The sequence below is a fragment of the Diuraphis noxia genome, unplaced genomic scaffold (genome assembly GCF_037042655.1).
Source record: "Diuraphis noxia isolate RWA-SAM2 unplaced genomic scaffold, SU_Dnox_SAM2 contig0003, whole genome shotgun sequence".
NCBI classification, from domain to species: domain Eukaryota; kingdom Metazoa; phylum Arthropoda; class Insecta; order Hemiptera; family Aphididae; genus Diuraphis; species Diuraphis noxia.
In genome coordinates, this window is record NW_028301713.1 from 45,610,202 (window position 1) to 45,637,273 (window position 27,072).

The 27,072-nt window shown below is 25.9% G+C and overlaps 1 protein-coding gene across 3 annotated transcripts in view; it reads right to left on the reverse strand.

Moving 5' to 3' along the window:
- Positions 1 to 348: 348 nt before the first annotated feature.
- Positions 349 to 27,072, reverse strand: part of LOC107173681 (uncharacterized) — a 447,370-nt gene continuing 420,646 nt past the window's right edge. For all 3 annotated transcript variants that reach the window (XM_089225025.1, XM_089225024.1, XM_015524309.2), the window contains one exon: positions 349 to 3,018. In XM_089225025.1, the coding sequence (XP_089081151.1) occupies positions 2,900 to 3,018 (119 nt within the window). In that variant the 3' untranslated portion in view covers positions 349 to 2,899. The remainder of the gene's footprint in view (positions 3,019 to 27,072) is intronic.

Sequence of the window (27,072 nt, forward strand, 5' to 3'; positions counted from 1 at the left end):
GGAAGATAGGTGCTATTATATTATTATATATTTATATTATACACGCATATAATCATATTAATGTTATATTTAAATACATATAAATAAAATACTATTAAATGATTTTTAGCTTACAAAGGTGATACATTTTTTTTCATATCAATATTATAACATTGAATAATCAAAGAAATAATATTCCGTGCAGATAAGAGTATATTTATTTTTTCTTTATTGACAATATATACAATTTATAAATATATAAAAAAAAGCTAATGGTATATAAAATATCAAAAATTAATAATAATAAAAACATAATTAGTAGGTACAATTGAATCATCTGGTCGTATAAGTTGGTTTACTACTTGTGTGATATAATATTGATGTTATTGCGTTCTTAAACATGGTTCTGAATTTTTATAATTTACCGTTAAATACTTTTATTTGAAAAAAAAAAATATTTATATTATGACTCTATTATTTTAGAGATAACTTTGCAATTTTAGAAACATTCGAATCACCACAATTTTTTTTTGTTAGTTGAACCAAACAATTGTATATAAAATAATACATCAAACATATAGAGTTAAAGTTTCGTATTCATGCAAGTATTAAAGTTTTTAGAAATATTTTATTTCACAAGTTAATGTACTAATTGCATAAGTTTTTTTTTATAAATCATATTTTATTGATTAAAGTTGTTGAGTTTTCTACTTTTTCAAATGACAGCATGCACATTTAACTTCATATTGTGTAGTTGAATTTATTTTGAAACTGTTAGTAGGTACACTAGTATATAGCTATATACTATATACTATATACTTAACCTAATCAGCTAAGTGGAGAGTACTCCACTTGAAACAGTTAAGACGTATTCAAAGTTCCTAAGAGTAGGCAATGATAAGCTGTATTACTCTCACAGTTACTTATTGCTTACAATCAAAAACTCTAAATACTTAGAACTAATTATCTGTTAGTTATAATTTTTATTTGTACATAAAATGATATGTCAATAGAGTGACTAGATACGGAGAAATTAAAAACTATTCATTGTCGATTACAAAAATAAAATAATATATAGGTTAAATTTATATGTTATATTTATATTCTATATTAAACTTGTGAAATTAAAATAAATGCAGTTATATTTATTAATATTTATATTACAGGTTTTAACTTTAATAATATAACTTATCTTTTCCTAAAACGTTTATACTTCTTGAGAGTTCGCTTTTAAAAGAAACGCCTTTTTCAGGTAATAACGAATTGTTTGTGTACGTAATAGTATATAATAAAAAGGTTATCTACATTAATTTTCGTTAAATTATAAATTAATTAATGTATTACATAATATATATTTTTGGAATTCATTGATTACCGTTAATACTGAAAATATTACTTCTTATATTTGTATCGGAGGTTATTAAAAAAAAAAAAAAACAATTTATGTTTAGCAATTTTGTAGTTTTTTAAAAACACAAACTACATTCAATTTCCAATGAACTGTATAAGTATTCTACATGAGAGAATTTAAAAAAGTTTACTACTCTAAAAATATTTGTAAAAAGAAGAAAAAAAAATGACGATGTAAAACCAAAAGCTTTTTTGCTCCTTACGGAATAAACATACGAACATTCATTGTTTAAAGAGTAAAATAATGTATTCACGTGCATTTCTTTTATGTACGAAAACTAATATCAGAAAGAATTCTCAAAAGCACGAAAATTTGAGACATTTTTGCATTTCCCTTTAATGTTTCACAAATAGTTCATTGAAGTGTGATGTTTTATTTGATCACAGGTTACTATTTACTAACTTTAATATTTCAGTGAATAACAAAGTTTTGAAAACATTGAATTTTATCAAATGAAACATGGACTTTGGTGACTCCATCAACTGTGATAATATCAATTCACCCACATAACTTTAGTTACTACAACACATATTTCTTAGACGTTTCGGCTTTACCATGATTATTTGTGGTTTTATGTATTCATATATATACTTTAGAAGTAATGTGTTAAAAACGAAAACGTATTAACACGTATTTACATAAAAATTAAAAACCAGATTAAGTCGTTTGACGAAAAATTCGGTAAAATAAACAATTTTCAGATATTGTAAAAAATTGTTCATCCATAATATTTTATAAATGTTTATTTATACAAATGAAAACAATTTTTTTAAGAGTCGGACATATTATTATTAATGATCAAATTAGTGTAAACGTTCATAATTATAAAATAATACAATATATAAACTTAAGGTTGTTCTTAATCTTAAAATATACAATACAATATTTTACACATGATTAAAATGTCCTTTCGAGTTATTAATTGTTTGTCTTTAATGCGTATATGTCAAACAAACATTTCCTCATTTCTAAATTATTTTATTTTTAAGACTAAAATTTACAAGCCAAAATCCTAGATGAATTGGCTTATATATGGAAAAAATAAAATTAATTTCACCATTATATACATTTGTCTATACACGACCCGTATACACATTTAAAACATAATAAACACTATAACATGGTTAAATACGAGTATATAACAGATTACATAATATTTTTATTTTATTATAATATGGTATAATGATCGAATCATAAATCATTTAACTGGTATAATATTATTTAGTTATCGACAGACATAGTAATGAGATTATAAAACACCATGGCATAGTGTGCAATGACGTAATATATTTTAATATTTTAAACGGTGTCTTGAAAATAATTAAAAGCTATATCCATAATCAAAAATGTATTTACAGCGTTTATTATTTTTATTCTTAATCTGTTATATTTATTATTATTATAATTATTATTATTATCAATATTACAATAATATACCTAGTTATTACAAAGGCATAGTGTTTTTCATTTTGCACGCACTTTCTGTCGCACACCAATAATATTGCGCTCTTAATTTGTATTGAAGTTGAGGAACATCACTAAAGAAGGTATGAGTATCCATATGGATGGATAGCTAAGCATGTTCAGACTTCGTCCGTGTCCGTGTTGCATGGCCGCTGGGTTCTCACCTGAAATAACAAAAAATACGTCACGACGTAATCTACCATTCAACACTACAACACAACTATACTATTTATCATTATACTATACATATAGATAGATTTTATTAACTATTATGTGCTGAGACTCCTATGTGAAAACCAAACGATACGACCTTCGTAATTATTATGCTGATCAGTCGAGGCACATAGACACATACTATTATATTATTATAACATAATATTATTATATTCCACCTCTGGTAATTCAGGTTGTTCGATAAGATCCTGGGCTTTAGAATTCATAACGAATGGAAAAGTAGTTTTTATATTTTAACAATTTTACCCAACAGTTTCCCGCGATATGGAAACAAATCGTCATCATGAATTTTAAGGCCGGAATGTTGTATATATTATATTATTGCCTTATATATTTAATAAAGTAGGTAATTTAATTTGTACACTGTTTTAATTATTATTGGTTGTTGTGGTTTACTTTTACAATAAATTAATGTAAATTCAACTTGTATATATGTTATGTATGTTCAATTTACAGTACATCAATTCTAAAACATACCAAAAAAAAATTGGGGAACAAGGGGGCCGAGTGGTCTACCGCGTCGGTTGTGGCTCAGGCAGACCGGGTTCGATCCTCGACCATCGGGCGGCATTTTACTCCGGGCAAGTCACGGTGTCCGGAGAACAAGTGCCGCCATCCCCCACTCCGGGGCATGAAACCTACGGGTGCCCCAACAGAAATTCTGCCAAAACTCTCACCCACGTGTAAAACCAAACTACAGTTCCATAAAAACCTACAGTACTACCCCCTACCCAATGGCCTTAGTTGCCGTGGGATAATTAAAAAAAAAAAAAATTATAAGTATAGGTACTCAATATATTTTTCTGATAATAGATCATTTTATTTTGTAAACTTACAAAATATTGATTAAAATTAAAGAGTATAATATATAATAATATATATTACATTTTATACATTTTTTACATTTGCGTCTTTAAATTATGCAGATGTTGTGACAAGGCGTCTAGGATAGGCAATATATGCATAATTCTTTGATGTGATCCATTTTTCTCGTGTCTTGTGTATTATATCAATGATATTAAATCTATATTATATTATGGGAGACCAAATCTAATGCACAAATAACGGAAACTTCGTTAGTTCAATACAAAGGTACGGTTTATTAGTATAAACTACATAAACTATTAAATATTAAAACATTATTATATTCACATCATTGACGACAGAATATTACATTTTAAATCATTATTGAAAATGGAATTGTAGAGTATATCCTATTACATTATATTTCAATATTTCTGAATTTTAACGGAAAAAACTTAATTTAAATAATGATTAGAAATTATATATAAATAAATATTTTTAAAACTTATATTGCATTGCACAAGCATTTACCTTCAGTCTATAGGCAAAAATCTATTTCAGAGTGTTACCTAATGGTTTTACTAAATATTATGTTATATTATCAGTGATATTACCATTTATTGTCAAATCAAACCTATTACTAACTTTATTTACTCTCTCTTAGTCGAACTCGTAGTAAATTCATAACTATAGGTCAGTCGACTGACTGTCAAGGTCCACTGTCCACTTATCTAATAGTAACAACGAATAGTAACTATTAAGAACTACACATATTAACTTTACTATACATGATAAACACTAACACGACCAGTGGACCTCACTTATGGGTTTGTAGACTGTCAAATGAACCATATAATTGTTTATTCCTACCCCAGTAAAAGCTGAAATTATGCACCTGATCTCACGAACAAACCGGATATTGTCCGAACCATCATGGCTGAAAAAATCGCAATTTTCTCGGGTGCTTGGGAAAAAAAGTAAAAAGAATTTCATCAAGATTAAAAAAAAAATATAAAAATAAACGAGATATTTTTCAGCGAGATAAATGTGACTTGTCGTCCTATAGTGTTCCGGTCTCTTGGGACGGTTTAACCTAAACGCGTTCAAGATATATTTATGATGTTTGATTCGTGATAACTTTTACCCAAGACACCACAGTAGTTGTACTTTACTACATGGGTAGGTGGTACCTTATACACTTACGAGTAAACAACGTCTATTTTATTAATCCAATTGACTGCGACGCACTGAACATATAATAATGAATATAGTTACTACTTACAACGAGCATAAAATAGAACAAACTATTCTATTAACATCATTATTAAGATATAGAACATAATTATTTATGTATTGCTTGACGATCAGTTTTTAGGTTTTTAAGTAATAAGTAGGTACTTAGTAGTTAGTACTTATGGAATGTAGTACTAAACGCATTACTTTAGGGCTTTAGGCTTTAGCTGGGATTTATAAGCTGTAATTTGTAACTAATACAACCGTAAATTCTCGTTACCATTGATTTTAAATACATATTCATATATTTTTTTGAATTAAGATTAAATTTAAATAGGTGAACAAATTCACATACCCATACCAATTTTATAAAATTCTTTTTAAATTAATTGATACCTTTATCATAAAATATTTGTATTCTTATTGATAAGCCATCATATATAATATATTAATATCATACAAATGTGAAATGACAGCTGATAAGAATCCAACATAAGATTCATTAAATTTATTACAGCAAAAAATAAAAATGTGATTAAAACTTTCTTGTTTTTACTAGAAAGATACATAAAATCAAATTAAATTTTTTTGTTGGACACGGGTTATTGAACCTGACTGTTGATTACAAAAATAGAGAAAATTCTAAGCAGAATTCAATTCATAAATAATATTATAATGATAAATTGGAAATCAGAATTATTTGAGCTTTGAATAATATAAATTAAGTACATCAAGTTTCTTTATATTTTTTACACATGGTATACAATTTTAATGTTGTATATAATATTAAATATTCATCACTTCACGCATTTAAAGATTCCAGTGCTTTTCTTGACAAGTTGCAGTATACTTTGCGGGATATTGCTATCGGTTATCAAAGTTCTAAAATTACTTTCAAGAAATGTAAGTGATTGTCAATATTAATATTTTGTCGAGTCAACAGTAAATATTACTGTATTCAAATTTAAATTTCGTAGCGTAATGGCTGTAGAATTGTGAGAAAAGTTTTTCAGATTACTTTTTGAATACGTTGAGCGAACAAATTCTACCTATTCGGAGATACTGTTGGTGTATCAAACTTGTAACTTATTCATTTAATATAAATCACTGACAAACGATTGCTGCTTATAAAGCAAACGTATCGTATTTCTAAGATAAACAAGGAATCGTTTATTGATTGTATTATATGGTTCGTATAAATCAATGGCTGTTTATTGCTAATCGACCAAATTTAAAGTTTTTTTAGATTCTGAACGGAGCGATGAATGTATTGATTTTACCATGATGTGTGTGTTTTTTTTTTTTTTTTTGTGTCTGTCATCACGTTTTGGGGCAGTAAAAATGCTTCGATTTTTGACTTCAGTACCTCGTTCGATCAGAAAGTGAATCTAGTTGGTACTTTGGGGGGGTCAAAAGTAAAAAATTCTTAATACTTTTCTAAATAATTGAGAAAAACAAACTAAAAATTATTAAGGGAAAAACGGGAAATTTTACGCACACTCATTTTTCGACAAAATCGATTTTGGTTTTTGATGTAACTTTAAAACAAATGACCATAGATACATGAAATTTTTACCTAATGTTTATATAAGTATATTCTATCCACCATGCAATTTTCAAAAAATTTCGACTTAAGTTGACCTATTCATAGGCATTTCAAATTTTCGATCATTATTAGTTTTTTTTAAATTAATATCGATAAAAATTTATTTGTTAGGCAGAAAAGCTTGAAAATTTAATACAAGGCTCTTTAAGTTTTGTTACAATAGCTGTTTAAAAATAAAAGAAATTCATAGTCACAATTTTTTTTATAAGCATTCAAATTTGAATTTTGACAAAATACGTAAAAATCACGAAAATTCACAAATTATTTTAAGCTAGAAATTCATAAAAAATTTTCTTTTTAAATCTAAGATTTAAAAATTTAATACAAGATTCCTTACAAGTTTTTCAATCTTTATCACAAATAAAAATTCCACTGGAAATTCAAATTAAATTTTTATGAACATTTGAAATTTAAATTTTTACAACATTGGATTTTCACTTTTAGCGATTTCCTTATTTTGGTGTAACTCTAAAACAAATTACCGCAGATACTTGAAATTTTGACTGAATATTTATATAGGCGTTTTATATATTTGATAACATTTTCAAAATATTTAGATTTGTTTTGAGCTGTTTACTGACATTTTAATTTTTCAACTTTTTTTCTATAAATATCGATAAAAATTTATTTGTTCGGTAGAAAAGCTTGAAAATTTAATACAAAGCTTCTAACACATTGTAACAATAGAATTTAAAAAAATATTAAAAATTTTGACTAAATACGTAAAAATTACGGCAATGTTCAAATTATCTTAGATAGAAATTCATAAAAGTTTTCCTTTTTAATTCTAAGATTTGAAAATTTAATACAAGGCTCCTAACATATTTTTACAATAGCAGTTGCAAAATAAAAGGAATAAATAGTCAACATTTTTTTTTTAAGCATTCAAAGTTTGAGTTTTGACAACATATTATGTAAAAATCACGAAAATTCGTAAATTATTTTAAGCTAGAAATTCATAAAAAATTTTCTTTTTATATCTAAGATTTGAAAATTTAATACAAAGCTCATAATATATTTTTACAATAAAAATTGAAAAATAAAAGAAATGCGTAGTTACAATTTTTTTTTTACAAGCATTCAAAGTTTGAATTTTGACAACATATGTAAAAATCACGAAAATTCGCAAATTATTTTAAACTAGAAATTCATAAAAATTTTTCTTTTTAAATCTAAGACTTGAAAATTTTTAATAATTTATAATATATCCTAGACAGATAAACCGTCTTCGCTCAGAATCGTTTTTCGTATACAATGATATAATATCATTGGATTCAAATTTAATTCCATCCATTACAGTAACCCACTTGTAACCTACTGTACAGCAGAGCGACATACACGACTTACCCGCTTTTTTATTTTATTATTTCATATAGAATTTACATTGCATTAATTTTCGTTGAAAATAGGATTTATTATTGGTAGCTGTTTGCTTTTCAAATTAAATTCTTAATTTTAAACAGTATAGTAAAATATTTCCTAATAAACAAACATACGATAAAAATGTAAACTATTGATTTACATAGATTTTCAGCAATCAACAAGTTAGACATGTAATGTTTCTTGTACCAGTATAAATGTATAAAATGTTGATCGCTGTATATAGAAATAATGGATGTACATATCTATTTAAATGGTTTGGACAAAGTAATATCATAAGTAATGTGTATATACACTGTTTGCTCATAAATTATTACAATAGCAACTTTAAAACTCAGCAAATTACTCATGTCTTTATAGTAATGGAATGTGCATATTTTTGTATATTATATATAAATCTTAAATATTAAATTATCATTAATGCGCTTAGTATACTGTTATTATGTATAACTCAAATACGGCCTGTGTCTGGAGAAGAGGATATAGTTATAATATTCAATAATAATGAAAACCAAATATTATTTTTTATGAACATTTTGTATTTATTTAAAATGTATACGTAGTTTCTATTGTAAAATATAGGTAAATGGGATATTTTATATATTAATGATTTAACATTAAATTATACAGGAAACTTCTACCTATATGTGTTGGGCAACATTAAAATTAATCACTCTAAAATGAAAAGTACTCAATAGTTTATGTAAATTACACGTGCATTACATAGTACTACGCATGAAAACGACAATCAAATTAGATAGGGGTTAAAAATATCGTTTAATAATTTATATCAGAAGCGTGATATAATACTAGATGAGTTAGTTTGTATATTTTCGTTGAAAAAATATTTCATCTCAGAAAATTTATATTTGCAGGTTTATAATAAAATATTATTTATTTAAATAATATATTTATAAAACTATTATTTTAATGTAATATTGCACATTTTTGTCATTTTTTTTTTTTTTATTAATTCGTGGCTATATAAATATTGAGTGGTTTTCTTTTAGTGGATTATTTTAACTGTGAAGGAGGGTACCTTGGTTTGAAACATCATGCGTGTATGTGTGGTTAAGTTCTTGTGAGTTGTGACTAAGAACCCGGGTTTCGTAAATGATTGCAGCAACCACAACACGCCGCCAAGCCACTATACATTTATTATAAATTATTGTAAGCTAATAACTCAAGTCAATACCAACATAGGTAGGTACATAAAACTGTGTGAAGAGGATCAATATCATGGTACATAAACAACTTAAAATCAATAAAACATCATTGTGTATAGAAAAAATAAATTATAGTGATAAGTTTCTATAACAAGAAAATAATATTTAAAATCGTTATATTTTGTTTAAAAATCCAATTTCAGCAAAATTTTAAACTAAAATGTCTATTCAAAGAATTTGAATAAAATTGAATAAATTATCAATCAAAAAATGTTTTAAAATTGTTCATACTTTTGTCAATATTTAAATTTTTAACATTTAAAAAAAATAAAAATACCCAATAATTGTTGATACTATGTATTGAATTGCTGCAAATAACATTTATAAAAAATCTAGTATTCAATTCACAAGCTTTTTATCCCACAAACAAAATGATATAGATAAATACATCTATTTATATTTTAAAAATAATTTAAGGGGGGGGGGGGGGGGGTAATTTGAGAATTTGTTGAGAATTTTTTACCCTAAAATATCAACAACATTCGATTTACTACCAAAAACCAGGGTGGTCATTTAAGGATTAAAGTTAAAGGATACAAAAAATTACAAATAAAATAAAACCCACATGATTGTAAAATATTAACTATTTAATAAATTCATTGCTACGAACCTAAATTCTACGTCACAATTTATTTAAGAGTTGTAACAAATATCAAATCCCCTAGAGACATGATAATATAACGTGTGTTTGTTTTTATTATTATTATTGTTATTTGTTACTATTATTATTTTTTACGGACTGCCTACTCAATATTTCAGAATATTTTATTTAGTTTCGTAGTATTTATTTGCTTTATCCGACTGCTTGAAGTAGTAATGCAATGTGTTTGTCAAGCAATTTTACGTTCCCACAATTCGCTTAAACTACTCATCTGATTTTTACCAAACAAAAACGAATATAATTCCCTGAGCCTCATGAGAGCAATTCGTGCTTGGTTATTCCCTAGAGGGAAATATTTTATGAACAAAATGAGAAGTAAAAATAAGGTGTTTTGCACGATGATTGTTTTTACCATTTTTTGTATTAAACTACTCCAGCATTTATATCACTACAAAAAGTAATAATGTTATAGTTTAGAGCACTGAACGTGCCTAAGTAATGCGACTCATAATGTCATCGTTAAACAAAAGGTATATTATATGGATAACAGAGGTATTCAAAATTTTCGTTCGTCTGTCAAAACATAATAAATTACTAATGGCATTAAAAGATAATATCTTGTGTATGTGAGTGTATTTATTTATTTATATCAAATGTAGTGATGTAAAATATTAAATATCATCTTTCAACACGTGTCTCCGATAACACCTTTAACTTTACTCTTAATAATAATCGTTTTCACTATTGTAACGCCTTAATCATCCATCGTTCATCATCATGATTGAATTAATTTTGTCACTCTTTTGTGCCATAAATCTCGCTATACACCTTGGCGCTACGAAAGGTTTGAATTTATTCTATGATGAGATATGTATATCCGAGTATTGGGTATCAATAATGTATATTATATAACTTATTGTACATTGATAGTCATATTTTATTAGTATGTATAATATGTTTGTTATAACAATTTATAAACACCGTCTGCCGTTTATTAAAAAAAATTCAAATTTTTGGAAACATAATTTCTTACTTAACGTAGGCACTAGGTACCTATTTATTATTATTACAAAAAAATTATATCCACGTAAATAGATGTTTATTATTTAATTATAAAATGATTTTCGAAACGTTCTCAAAAACAACCAAAATGCTTAAATTTACAACGTATACTAGGTAGTAATGTTATACCTAGCACTTAAGTACTTAATACGTATACACTATACAGTATACATAATAATATATAATATAATTTAATATAATAATATAATACCTAGTCAAATTTATTTCAAATTTGTTTTTTAAATTATTGAAGAATAATAAAAAACATAAAATAAGTAATAGTTATAAAATAAATTTTTATCTAAAATTGTATATTGTATATCTTTAATATTTAATTTAAATTTAAATGTTTCACTGAATGCACTTATAATGTAAATTTAGTAAATTTATTTATTTATTTTTTTTATTGTTAACTTTTAAATTAAAATGTTAATGATGTATATAATTTTTGATGCACACAGCATTTTTATTCAGCTATTTTATTTTATAGCATATAATAATTCCAAACTTCAAAACAGTACCTACAACAAACATTTTATTAGCATACAATTTATAACTTGCCGTGTTTCCATATAAATATCGTTTAAGTATGTATCCATTTCAGAAGTTATTCATTAATTAATGGTTAGTTAAATGTACGTCTGTAATCATAAATAAGATTCACATTTCGCTCTTAATGTGTAATATTACACAAATGTATAACAAATATAAACGTATCAAAACTAAAATAGTAAATTCAATGGAAATTATGATATACACTTAAACACTTTGTTTAATTTGTTTAATGTTGTAAATCTTTTTTAATTTTTAGTTGTGCAATATGACTTAACTATTATCTATTATATCTAAACTTATGAATATACCTCAATCATTTTCATTGATGTTAAATTATTATCTGAATAACTGAACACGCACATGAAAAAAAAAAACATACAAAGTTATTTTAAACCAAATAATATAATAAATAATTTATAAAAGTTGCAATATTTTTGAAAATAGTTTGTAATTATATTCACCCAAACATTTCTTACATATGTTTAATCCTTATACTTGTCAAGAATTCGAAAAAAATATAAAACACCGAATCTAATGACAAGGTGATTTTCAAATATCCAACAATAACTACTTTAGAAATTGGATTTGTTTTTTAATATAACAAAACTTTCATACATTAAATCTACCTAACTCTGTTCCAAATAACAATATTATGCTTTGATAACATAATGCAGTGTGCTATTGAATTAAATAACTAAATAGGCTCACGTTAAAATAAATTTATTTCGAAAAAATATGCACTCTTAAATGTATATTACAACTTAGAATAATGTACTCATACATTATGATATTATGAATAATATGCAAACCTATGCAAACGCTATACAACAACAAATTTTTTTTTTAATATCAACGATATCCTTTGGATTTTCAATATTTATGAAAAGAATCTGATTTTATATATTTTTCTGCCTCTCTGTGTATTATTATTTTAATTAACTACATAGTCTTGCAAAAATTATATTTTGCCAAACAGATCTAACTCTCTGAAGATCGTTTATGATAGTAATATACTAATATTACAAATAAATAAATAAATAAATATAGTAAACCAATATAATTTTATCATACGTTGAATTCATCGACGATATGCGTACAAATAAAATACTAAAATCATTTTGACATTAGAGCGATTCAATTCAAAGGTTGATTGGGTTTTGGATAAACTATCAGATTTTGTAAAGTTACTATGTTTTGATCATGGGTATAATATACATAAGCTGATTAACAAAAAGTATTACATATTGCTTAGCAGCAGATTAGACTTTTGCGAACCTAACATGTTATACCAATCTTTTACTAGGTGGGAAATTAATGTTACCTAAAACATAAGCACGCTGACGAGGACTGTTCATCAATCTATTGATCGATACAATATAAAAAATTCTAAAAACTGGCTGTTGTATATATGTCTTCACAAAAAATGAATATTTCATAAAATCTAAACAACATCTTCGATAAGCCTTAACTGTTAAAGTAATCGTAATTATTTGTATTTGATGATTTTGAAGTATCTTAAAAAGATTTTTAACGGATTAATGTGGGTAACTAAATTCTATTAACTTTTTAATGTATTTAATATAAATATTGAGCTATTTTCCCCAATTACTAAAATTTAAGGTTTGTATGATAGAAAATAGTATCAATTGTCAGTTAAATTTAATTTGTTAGGTACCCAATTTATTCTTACACAAATATATGTTTTAAAATCAAGATCAGAAATTGAGGCAGTTTGTTATTTGGGATTTGAAGTACCTAATTATTATATTAATTATTCAAATTATTGTAAGTTATTTTATTTTGTTATTCATTACAAATATCTAAGCCTAACACGTCCGATGTGTGTGTTTTTTTAATTTGTTTATTTTAAAATTTCGGACTACCTAAGTGTAAAAAAAAAAGCTTTCCCTGTAATATTTTTAAATAATATTATTTAAAGTAATAATATTATTGTTTTCTTATCTGTAACATAAGGGTGAGAATAAAAAAAATGAATCACAAGTGAAACAAATAATGAAAAAATAAAAAATATATGATGCATTACCATTTTATATATAGTATATACACTTGGTGTATATAAAAAATGGTAATGCATCATATATTTTTTATTGTTGTTATTAAGTTGTTTAACACAGTAAGATGTAAAATAATTAAAAAATGAATACATTTTTGCATATTTTTTATCTTAAAGATAAAACAAACCATTTAAGTCTGATTTAAAATATTGTTTTATTTATTTAAATATAATTGTATTGATTTTAATTTTATATATCATTGAGTTTATTTTAAAATACAGTTGTTATAAATATTTTTTAATAATAGATATATAATATATTAGACGATAGCTGTATTGGATAATATTAAATTAACAATATTAAGAAAAATATAAATATATCATATTTGCTTATTGTACTATTCTTATTCAGATTTTAAATATTCTAATAATAAAAAAATAATAAATAAATAGGTAAATAAATAACAAAACACCTATCTACGTTTTCAATTGAAATTTACATAAGTTAATATTTACAAAGTTTTCTGAGGTTCAACTTAATTTCAATAAAAAATTTTAAAGTTCCGTGTTTATCAGAACTTTATATGATCTAAATATAGTTCGGAAAATTGAATTGTTGATTTCATAATTCATTAATATTTAAATTTTAACTCATCTCTATTTAAAAATAGAATTACTATAAAATATTTTGGATTCAAATTGAATTCAGGACACTGGCTCTAGTTTAGTATTAACATTCACTATTCACTTGAAAAAATATTGTGATCGTTTTTGCCCTGTTCAGTTGCCAGTAGGTGTCAAATTTTCGAAATTTACTGTATTTTATAAAATTCAGTGCTATCTAACATTTGTTTTACCGTTTTCATAAATTTATCTTCAAGTTTTCTAGAAAAACACAGAATGTGTCCAATGTTCAATCTATAAATGTGCTGTATGAAACTTTTTAAGTTTTTAACTGATGCAATATATTATTTTCTCTGAAAATAAGCGTTTATAAAAAGCCTAGAGTTTTGTAATGCCGATAGTTTCCCTCACTCTAACCTTAATATAAAAATAAATGCCTGCAGCTAAATTCAAATATGAATTACAAAGATCGTTCAAACTTTTTTACAAGTAAAAAATTTTAAATAATGAAATGGCATACCAAATAATTTATTTGTAACACAATAAATTGCTGTAAAGAGTAAAAAAATCTAATCGTAAAAACTCTTTGTATTTTATTTAGAGTCTATGAAATATACAGTATATAACTACACTTAAAAGTATAAATATTATAATAAATTTGTATAAGATTGCAGATGGTAGTTAGTTAATGAGAAAATGTCAAAAATTATTAATTTTAATAAAGTAGGATAAATCATAAGATACGTGTGATGGAAAATAAATACTTAGTGAACCTCAATTAAAAACTTTTTATATTTCATAAGCAGTTAAATCATGTTAACTACCTATACACAAATTATGGAAATTCTATAGGCAAAAATTTAGTAGTAATATGGTGATTATTATTTATTTTTTTTTATGCTATAGTAAATTTCACCTCGATGAAATTCTTGTTACCTATAAAAAAAATCAGATTAATGTAATTTGAAAAAATTATTATAAGTATCGGAAAAACAGCTACTTTTCAAAATTAAATAATGTACTAAGATATTATGACGAAAAAAAGACAAATGATCTTTAAGATTCTTATAAACAGTATATAATTTTTATATATAATACTTATATCAATGAACAATCGAAACTTTAGAGTATTATTTACCACAAAATAAAGCAAATTTGATTTCGTTAAAAACGGTTATGCTCTAAACATACCCTTTTACATATTAATTCTTTGAAAGATTTTTGGGCACTACCTAATTGAATTAAAATTGACCTTTCTCGTTTTACCCAGATACTCGATTCGTTCAAAAATATTTTAGCCATTTTTAAATGTTAGGTTTGCAAAGATTTTTAAATAATGTTTAAGTTTTATAACAATATATCGTTATCCAGAAATCACCATTGAGTGGTAAAACACAATATTAATTATTGTACATACTTTTCATAAGAATTTCATAACATTTACTGATAACATAATAATACACATACCTACCTATTTATCTGTTATATCACCTTAAAATTAATGAAATGGTGGTCGACTATTATGACTGAGTTTAAACGTTTCTATTACAGCTGTACAGTGAGTATATTGTATATAATTTTAATAGCCATTAGTAATCAAATTTTAAGTTGTGTACAGCTTACTTTAAAAAAAAAATTGTTAAAATCAATTTCCAGAGAGGTTTTGTTTAAAAAAATTATTGAAAGAAAAACATGGTGGTTATTAATAAACTAGAGACTATCTCGATTCAAAAAACGGAAGCAAAGATAAAATTCGTTGGCAATGTAGTAAACATACCTGTTCGATTACTTAATGCGGTGAACGAAGATACCCTGACCATCTTTGTTTTTTTAAACTTAATTTTAAAATTACTAAAATGTCTTTTTATCAAATTTGATCAAATCAGGTATCTGAGTACTATGGAAAAGGTCAAATTTGGACGAAATGGGTCCTACTCAGATTTATGGAGTGATTGTAAATTCCATCGATTTACAGTTAATCGATTTTAGGGTTGGATTTATAACATGTAAATTCCACCGATACTATTTTTTACCTGAAAAAAAAATGTAAATTCCACTAGTATGTATTTTTGACCTGAAAACAAGAAAACCTCACGGATGGTAAAATCCACAGGTTATCACTATAATTAAGCTACACATCAAATTTCGACTGTCTTATCTCAACGACCGCAGATAATATCATATTCATATACTTATATGTTTAGTAATATTTTCGAAGTCACATTTTAGTTCGTGAGTTTGTCCGTTGATTTAAAATGAACACATTGCACAAAATAATTAACGAACATGGAAATATGTTGCTTTGTTTGAATAACTTTAAGTATTACAAACAGACAATCTTAAAATCCGGTGAAGAAAAGTGGTGGTGTGAAAATAAAAAGTGTTCCGCAGTTTTAAAAACAATCAATTCTGAAAAACATCGATAAATTACATTACAACGAGCAAATCATCCTACTCACGATGAGTCCGAAAATAACCTTCAACGGCAAGTGCTTAGTACCGGAGCAAAGCGAAAAGCAAAAGAAAATAATTGTGAAGCACCAAGGATAATTATCAAATACACATTAGACGAAAATTAATTGGATGGGAATAACAGTAAAATACAGGTTAGAGATGTAAACTATGCTAAAAGAAATTTATATAATGCTAGGAGAAAGACAATACCAAAAATAACTAAAAGTTTATTTGACGTTCATAATTTTTTAAAGGAAACCCAATGTATGACGAGTAGAAATAAAAATTTTCTTGACTATAATATTAAATAGAATGGTATTATTATATTTAGTTTTAAAATAATTTTTGATATTATGTGTAAATTGTATAAATTGGAAATGACGTACATGGATAGAACATTGGAACATTTACGTGTTGTGTAAAACATTTTTGCAGCTTTTCACTATACATATATGGATACTTAAATGAACATTACATTCCTTTGTGTTTTTGCGTATTAAAAGATAAACACGTGCCCACTTATTTTGAATGCTTTAAAAACATTAACGAAATATGTTCATCTCATAATTTTGTTTTTGAACCAAAAAAATTATTATTGATTTTGAAAAAGCAATACACAACGCATGCCATTTAATTTGGCCAAATGCGAAAGTGATGGGTTGTAAGTTTCATGTTACCCAAAGTTGGTGAAGAGCAATCCAAAGATTTGGTTTAACGGAAGATTATAAAACAAAAACCGAAGTAGGTGATTGGCTTAGAATTTGCTTTGTATTAGTATTTTTAGACTCTGAAGATGGTTCTAATTTTTTTTGCAATAGAATTAATGTCTATACCTAATGACCGAAAACTCAAAACTTACTCAATTCGCAGATTAAATTTTAGACACCTATATTACAGAAGAAGTATTATTTCCACCAAATATTTGGGCTCAATGTAACACTGAATTGAATTTAACTACGAATGCATGCGAATGGTTTCATTTACATTTAGCTCAGTCCTTTGAGAACACGCATTCAAAAATACATCACTTTACAAAAGCTCTTTTAGATATTCAATCATTCACTTACATTAAATTAAACACAATTAACGAACCTAATAACCTTAGAAATTCGCAATCAAAAACACGTAAAAAATATTTAAACACCATCATTTCGTTATTCAAGGAAAACAATATTACCATCATGCAATTCGTCTAAGTTGCATCTAAATATTATCAAACCAAATTTTAAATTTATATTTTTGGTAATTAATAATTATTTTTTACTATTAACTACTATTAACTAGCTGTTCATTATTGATAGTTAATAATTGTAGGTATTACATGTATTATTATTTTAAATTTTTTTTCAACTAACTATGAAATTTTGATCACTATTGATTATTATATATTTTGTTTTAAATTTGTGCAAACAAAGATATAAGTATCCAAATAAAATATGTATAAATAATAAATCTGTACATAAACTACGTAGGTACCTATTACCTACATACCATTAATTATTATTTATACTTTTTTCTATTTTTTTCATATTTATTATATCTTAACCAACTTGTCTATCAAAAACTATTTAAATACAATTAATATGATATTATAATAAATCTATACACACATAAATTATGTAATCTTAGTTAATCAAACTGGATTAGAATTACAATTATACCGATATAAAATTCCTTTTATTTCTTGTAAAAAAAATGTACCGGTGGAATTTACATTTTTTTTCAGGTGTAAAAAATGTACCATTGAAATTTACATTTTTTTCAGGTAAAAAAAACGTATCGGTGGAATTTACATGAAAAAAGGTTGTAATCGGTGGAATTTACATGCGCCCGATTTATGAATGCGTTAGGAAACTAATGAAAAAATAAGAAATGACCACTTTCAAATACCAAACCAATGTAATTACTTAACGATTTATGTATAAAACGAATAATATACTTAATATGTACATGCAACGTTTGAGCATCTCCTTCAATCCTCTAACTATACAGATGGCAATAGAAAATATAAAACACATCATACATATTCACTATACTTAATTAATTTATATTTTCTAGTTTTATTTATAATCTTAAAACATATTAACTTAATAAACATGCATTATGTTTCGAATGAAAATTAATGGATTTGTGTTGCCATCCAATGATGGAACTTCATTTAAAATTTAAACTCAAAACTTAAAAATTAAAAAAATAAGTTTTGCGTTTGAATTCTACAACAATCGCATTTGAATATTTGAATATATCAATCTTATGATATTTGTTATTATTTGTGTTTATAACAATAGATGTTAAGATTCTAAAATCAACAAAGTTATAAAATTTAATTAAGCACAAGATTACAATATTTCAATACATAGTTAATTCATACATTACTCCGTCATTTCAAATACAAATTTCTGAAATTTATAAAAATCCCATTATATTTAAGCCTTAAGGGAATATAATATGTTTTCATTTGACTAAATATTTATTAGACATATCAATAGCTTATGTAGTATAGAACATGCGTTGCTAAAATATGTCTTAAACTTTTTATGGTTAATAATATTGCAAAGAATATACATTTACAACATTTTTATAACGTGAATTCTCGACATATTTTGTAACCTGCACGTTTAACACTACGTATCTACATTATTAACATTATTGTGTATTGTGTATAAAGCTGTTTAGGAGATTTATAAGAGAGTTATTCTTCACATTTCAAATATTTTTTAGATTTAATATGATAGTTGTAAAATCAAATTTGACACAATAAACTACCTACTGAAGTTCGAATAAAATAAATCTTTCCTGTCTGTTTAAAATGATCGCTGAGTAAACCAAAAATGTGAAATTTGTTCATTTAAAATTACGTAATTAATACGATTTTTTGCCATGGTTATAATTTATTTAAATTTGTTTTAAGTTCACTAAGCATCACTTATCACACAAATCGGTTGATTTTATTTTATGCGAAATTCCTATAGTCACATATCGTTTGGATAAATTTACAACTTATACGTTAAATTTAAATTTGGGAGATTTTTTAAACGAACTATGAACACATCACTAGGAAAAAATTATAATATATTATATCATTAGGCTAAATTATATAAAATGGATATTGGATACCTCACATTCTCTAAATAGTAAATTGTATACAGTTTATCACTATTTTTAAATTGTATATAAACCATATAAAAATTATAGTCATATTAGAACACAAAACTATTTTGTTTTTTCATTCACTATTTAACTATTATGCTCAATTAGTTAGAAATTAAAATGCTAATGTTTTGAGCTTTTTGATTCAACGTTAAAAACAATGTATAAACAAATATGCAAAGTATTGATTATTGGTATACATGACAAAATGTTTTTTATACTACAAAAATTGTAAAATGGTAAAAAACTAGTAAATAATGCATTATCATTATTTTAACGATGGTTTTTGATAAAACATTATTAACGATTCCAAATGACTCATAAAAATTAGATCATACGATTCTAATAATAACACGATATTATGATTATTGCTATTTTGAAAATGTTAAAATAAATACCAATTTTTATTTTTATTGCTATTTAATAGTTGTATATTAATTGTAATTGTTAGAAACTAATAGGTTTTAGTATACAAAGAATACCACAGATTGAAACTTAATAAGTAATAATGATTAACGGTACTATAATATCAGTTGATTTGCTATACATAGGTAATAGGTAACAATAAAGTGCAATAAAGTGCAATAAACTATTAGTTCGATAAATAATCATTAATCGTTATAGTTCCATCTTCAAATCGTATTAAATATATAATAATTTTCTAGCTATACGTGCACATTTGATACATTGGTAGTACATGTGTACGTGATGTATTAGGATGAGTATTTTCATATAAAAATTAGGCATCATAATTATTATAATATATATAACTATCATAATCACTCGTTTACTATATTTTTTTAACGTGCTATTTCAATTTATGATTCTCCCGAAAATATTAGTTATATCAAATAGTCTTGAGTCTTAATGTTTAGTCCATGTATGTAACGCTCAATAGAATTTGTTTGATCATTCGAAATAATTATATTTGTCAACTGTGAGCTCATGTATGTGCATGTACTTATGGTTGTTGGTCCGTTGAAACAATAACGGCAATTCTACTAGATCAGGGATAGTTAGTAAGGTTATGTTTATCCTTGGGTCTGAATATTTACCCGCTTGACCATTCAAAATGAAAATTGAAACGCAGTCCGTGGACTGTGCATTTAATTAGCGCAACGAGAGAATCGGAGAAGGTTATTGTTGTTTATACTTCACATCTTGCCAATAACAATATCAAATATTTACAAGACCTTTAAGTTTGGCGTCTATCCTCTTTACTTTATTGATTGTGATGTTTGTGTGGCCGTGTATATATGTACTATGTATATTATACATATATACATACTCAGCCACATGTATTAATAAAAAGGATTACTGCTTCCGGGGACTGGCCACGGGTTATTATATCTGACCTACCACAATTAATCATACGACTTCCGTTTAATATTTCAAAAATACCCCTCCCATACCAGTATACCACATGACCCTTTCATGATGCCACTTACGCCGATTCTAATATCCGAAGCGCCGTAATGTGACCTCTCTGAAAGGAGTTTCCATATTTGTATTGTGATTTGTCAGACCGTAAACATGTAAGTTTATTTGCGTTATTATATGACTGATGATCTCCCGAATTAAACATATCGCTCAAATAATACAGCCACAGCAGGCAACATCTAACATATTCTAAAAACCAATTATTATGTTTTGGATTTTAAATATTCAAATGGTTCTATAACAAAGTTTAAATGTACCATCTCGTTAAAATAATCTAACTTAACCAAATATCGACAATTATTCAAAATATTAGATTTATTACGAATTATTATAATTGTTTTTTTTTTCAGTTGAAACAAAAGAAATTAAATTGAAACAAAAAATTAGGCATCTTAAGAAGACATCGTATCGCATGTGTTGTTTGAAATAGATTTTTCTGAACGTAAAATGTGTTAACCTGTGCATGCATTAGTAAGTTGGAGATGATATTAATATTTTATACGGGTACGACTATCTCCTTATTTTAAATATTAAACAAAATATATTCATATTCATTATATACTTTTTTTGTAAATGCTGATGTAAAAACAATCCCATCTATGGTTTATCATTCTAAAAATATTTAATTTATTTGATAAACAGAGTCTAACGCTTTGTATATTTATCCTTATTTAATAATTGTGTGCACCAATACTATTCATTTCACAATATATTATTCAAATTTAAGTTTACCTACTTAGTTCATACTACATAATTGTTTTTTAGTTGTGATTTAAATTTATATTTTCAACCTTATAATTTATCTAAAACACAATATTTTTTATAAATATGTGATCAGTTTCATTTGAGCTGTAAACGAATATTAATGAATTGATTCATTGCATTTAATTTTAGTAAGAATTCAAGTAGTCTGCAAGTCTTGAGATGAAAATTAATATGTATTTAATCATTAATCATATATATTTAAAAAAAAAAAAATTATAGTATTTCAAATTTGTGTTTACCCAACAAATAGAAGTAAATAAAAATATCATCCAAGTATAACAAAATAATATAGTGAATGAGAGAATACGATTAATAAGAAAAATGTCTAAAAGACTCTACTTTATAATGTAACGCAGGTACATACGCTGGAAATGGACGTCTGAATTCGATTTAGACTTAACTAACTTTTAATTCGATATCCATCATTCCGTACGAAAAACTTTCCACGGAAGCCGCTTAAGGTGGTAAGGTGGTGAAAGCAGCGTGGTGTCACATATGTTTCAGGATAGCCAAGGGAAAGCTCCGGTGGGTGAGGGGCTAGATTCAAATCTGATTGAAAGTGAAACTATTACTTAAAGTAGTATATATAATCCCAGAGGGGATCCGACGGAATCAATTACGAAGGTCATAATACGGATGCGTTTAGCAAAATTCTATTATATATATTACACAATTATACATATTGATTCACCAAGCAAGCTCAGTTTCTCACTCTTTTCAACTATTAAACAAATTCTGATTATACAATTTTTAAATATACTCAAATACCATCATAAATTTTAAAAACATGTATTTTGTACCTACATCATTTAAGGAGTGTATTTTGGTATACAAATACTTTTTTTTTGTGTAAAATGTGAATTGTAAAGTAAACTAATTTTTCAAAATGTTTATGTAGGTATTTAAATCAAAATTAGGATAAGTATATATCAAGTTATTATACTTTGTGTTCTAAGAATAATAGTTTTACAATACAATGATATACTCAAACAAATTTCGGAAATTATAAAATGTTAATAAATTTATATTAATTAAATATAGTTTTCAAATAATCATAATTATCTTACTTTTCAAACCTATTATCTATCCTAAGTACTTACAAAAAAGTGTAATAACTCCAAAACTAATATTCTAATTTTGATGTACATATAGGTAGGTGTTTATAAATTTTCAAAAATCATATGCTTAACAATTCAGAGTAAAAAATTATAGTTACTATTTGGAGAAAAAAATTGTATCACCACACGGTTAGGTTACTTACGCCTTCTTAAATTACATATATCAATTCCAAGTATTTTTAAATATAGTTCTTAAGCGTAATTAAAAATTCTAAAAACCGACACTTGAATGAATGTATTATTAAAGGAAAAATAAATATGGTGCTAAATAGATACTTAGTGAATCATCTTGCATGATAATACAAACACAATCTACAATGTACATAAATATATATATAATATATATAAATGTGTGTGTAAACACGCGTGCGCATCACAGTTTCTTCGATGATTATTCGTAATGACACCGAGTTAAGTCCATCCGAGTGATAATTTTACACATACGAGTATACTACTCAGACGACTTGTCGTGCTCCTTTTCACCGTGGAACACTCGTGCGTACGAGAAAGGTCCTAATCCGATTGGAGCAACGTTTTGTCCCGTGGTTAATCCTCAACCCGAAAAGGTAACGCGGTTTTTGGCTGGTGCTCCCACTCTCCTGCCCCACGGCATACGAAAACGACCGTATATTATTATTTTATGCGTACAGTGTACATGTATGGCGCGAATACGTCGTGTTTGAGAGATTAGAAAATAGGGGTTGGGTATAGCCGGCATCCATTGTGAGCATGTATGCGCGGGTGTGTGCTCGCTCGAACAAACTGGCTTCGTTCATTTATCAATGCCATTATCCATTCACGAGCACACTCTCGTCGCGTCTACCAGCCTTCGATGAGAGGGGATGCTTTCCGGGTTTCGGTAAATTCGCCAGAACTATCCCATCATTCACACACCAAACAGATTTGGTTCGAGTAGTTTAGGAGTCCAGTGTGATCGCACACGTGTCCTCCATGGCGTCGACCGTCGCTCATCCTGCAGTGAAAGTCTCAAACCAGTCGGTTGAAAAGGGAAATATTGTTGAACGGATAACTCATTGAAAAAACTTTTAGCAGTACATGTGATGAAGGAAACAATTCATTACTAGTCAGTTGGATATTTACAGTGAAGAAAGGAGGGGTGGGGGCCAAGAAGATAAATACTCTATAGGCTGTAAACGTGCAAATAATTATTACCGTCATCATGATATTTAAAATGTTGCATTTGTTTTTATTATTGATTAATGATTACCTTTGTGAGAATCAAAATATTATACATAATACATATTGTATATTAGCATCGGTATCGCTGGTCAGTGGTTACACCGTGTCTAAGGTACAAGGTTAGGTATAGAGCACATTTAATGGTCTCACCTCTAAGAATATTATCTATTAGGGATGCCACATAAGATAATCACCGTGAATCGATCGACTTCTAAATGTTATAATTTATAATAGGTGTTTTGCGCATATTATGAAATCGTCATGACGTCACGAAAAAAAAAACTCGCATAGATTAACGTGTAATTGACCGCTTTAGGCAGCACCATTTATTAAATGTTTATGTTTTATATAAAAATGTTATTTAAATATTTTTATGGTTGCAATAATATTATTAACAATTTACTATGGTTATAACAGATAATATTGTTATGTTAGGCCAATAATAGACGATAAACTAAAAATCACTTTTTATTATGCGTAAAATTAAAATAACACTGTGCACGAAACTTTTGACTTATTCATTAGTTTTTTTAATGCCTGTCTATTTTATTTATATGTCGCTTATATAGAATTTTATGAGGTAAAGTACAACGTATAAAGATAGTATTTGAGCAAAGTGACAAAAAGAAACCTAAAATACACAATTTTCTTGGGTTGTTGAACATATTTTTAGACAAAATTAGGTTAATAGTGATTCATTAGAATTTCAACATTAAGTATTAAATTCCGAAACTGTTTAGTATCATACCATATTGTGAAATTCAGAATTAGTTCCATAGTCAAAATTAAGGATACAAATTGATTTCCGATAAAAATTACATTTCCATACATTATTGTAATTTAAAATATGAGTTCATCATTTTTTTTAAAGATTTTTTAAAAACCAATTCATGTTTGAATAAAAATAAAAGAAAACTAATATAATTTATATTGTATAATACATTACCATAATAAAGGAAAGTAATATAATTTTTGTGGTTACTACAGCGTGCTTACTGTGTACTACCCTGTACTTTCCTACTGTATTACAGCGATGATCACTTATCGCAATTTCAAAAATGGTTCGAAACACTTCGTCATGTTGTTTTGGATATTTATTTGAAACACATATACAAATAAATCATGTTTTAAATATTTATATCTTGTTTCAGAATCGCAGTAGCGAAAAAAAGTCCTACAGTGGATCACAAAATAATGTTCTTATCTTTAATATTTTATTATAGGCTGATTTATTCTCATACTTTACCAGTGAACAAAGTTTTCATAGCAGTAGTAGTAGTGGAGTTAAATTTGTACACTCTATTTTATACAAAGATAATAAACATAACTTGCCATCATTTTAATTTATATTTTCTCTTGTAGATTTAATTTTAATATAAACATACAACTTATCTATGAACCATCCCGTGAAAAACGCAGAAAAATTTACTTTCAAAAAGAAAAATCAATGATAATTATTCTCATATTATAACTTGATATCATTCAATTGTTTTGTATAGATAAGTCAAATAATTAAATAAACATCATAAAATATAATAAAACTTTTAAGAACCCAATTATGTTTAGACCAAAAATACAATAAAATACTATATATAATGTTAAGGGTCATTTCAAAATAAAATGCGTAAAATATATACTATGTATTAAATTAATATGATAATACTATATAACATTGTAAAAAAATAAAATATTACATTTACTAATAAAAACAATTTTGCGAATTTAATGTAGAACCTATAAAGATAGTTAATGTTGAATTATTAATAAATATTTAGTTTGATAAATTTAAATCGATAAAAATAATTTTGTTTGTATTCAACAATATAAATACCTGCAATGAAGTAATGATTCATATTAGGTACCTATCATTTATGTTCTTAAAACTATTTAGATAAGTTTTAAGAGATGCTTAAACATTTCTTGTAGCGTTTTTAACATAAATCTTGTTATTTTCAAACATAAGTGCTGCTAAAAAATTAAAAAAACACAAAAATATAATATTTAATAAATTGAGAAAAACTTAAGCACTTAATTTTGATTTTTTAAGAGTAATATTGAAACATAAGCTATTTAGTATATGTCCACAGTTGTATAAAATACATACAGTATTATTTTTTCATCTCTATGGAGAATTTATTAGAACTAACAAGCAGGCTAGCTCAAAACGAGGATTAAACAAAACATAAATTTAAACCCCGTTGTATTTACCGTGAATATTGTAGAGGCCCGCCTAGAGAGACAGAAAAAAAAGAATGAAAAAAAAATGTAAGAGTTTGAATGTTGATTCCATTATATTTATAATTTCGATTTTCTCACACAAACTGCTATGTTTATAGCATGCGATTGCTATTTTCTTCATCTATTCTATCGCATACGTTATGGCCTTCGAAGCTTTGCGCTCGGAATTTAATTTAAAACAAAAACTATAATAATATTATATATGTTATTATATGTGACTATATAAAGTTTTATTAACTCACTTAGACGTCTTGTCACATACGTGTTTATTTAGTATTGTGGGTCGCGTATGATGAATATGATTTTATCTCATTTATCGTTCATATTAAAGAAGCGAAAATAATAATTTTGTTTGTGTAATACATACAAAATACGCATAACAATATCTGACATAAATAATATTATACCATGAATATCGTATTATGCACTTAATATTATGTAGATACCTATATAGTTTATGTATTTATATTATGGATTAATATTGAATATATTTGTTATTGTGCATACTTATTAT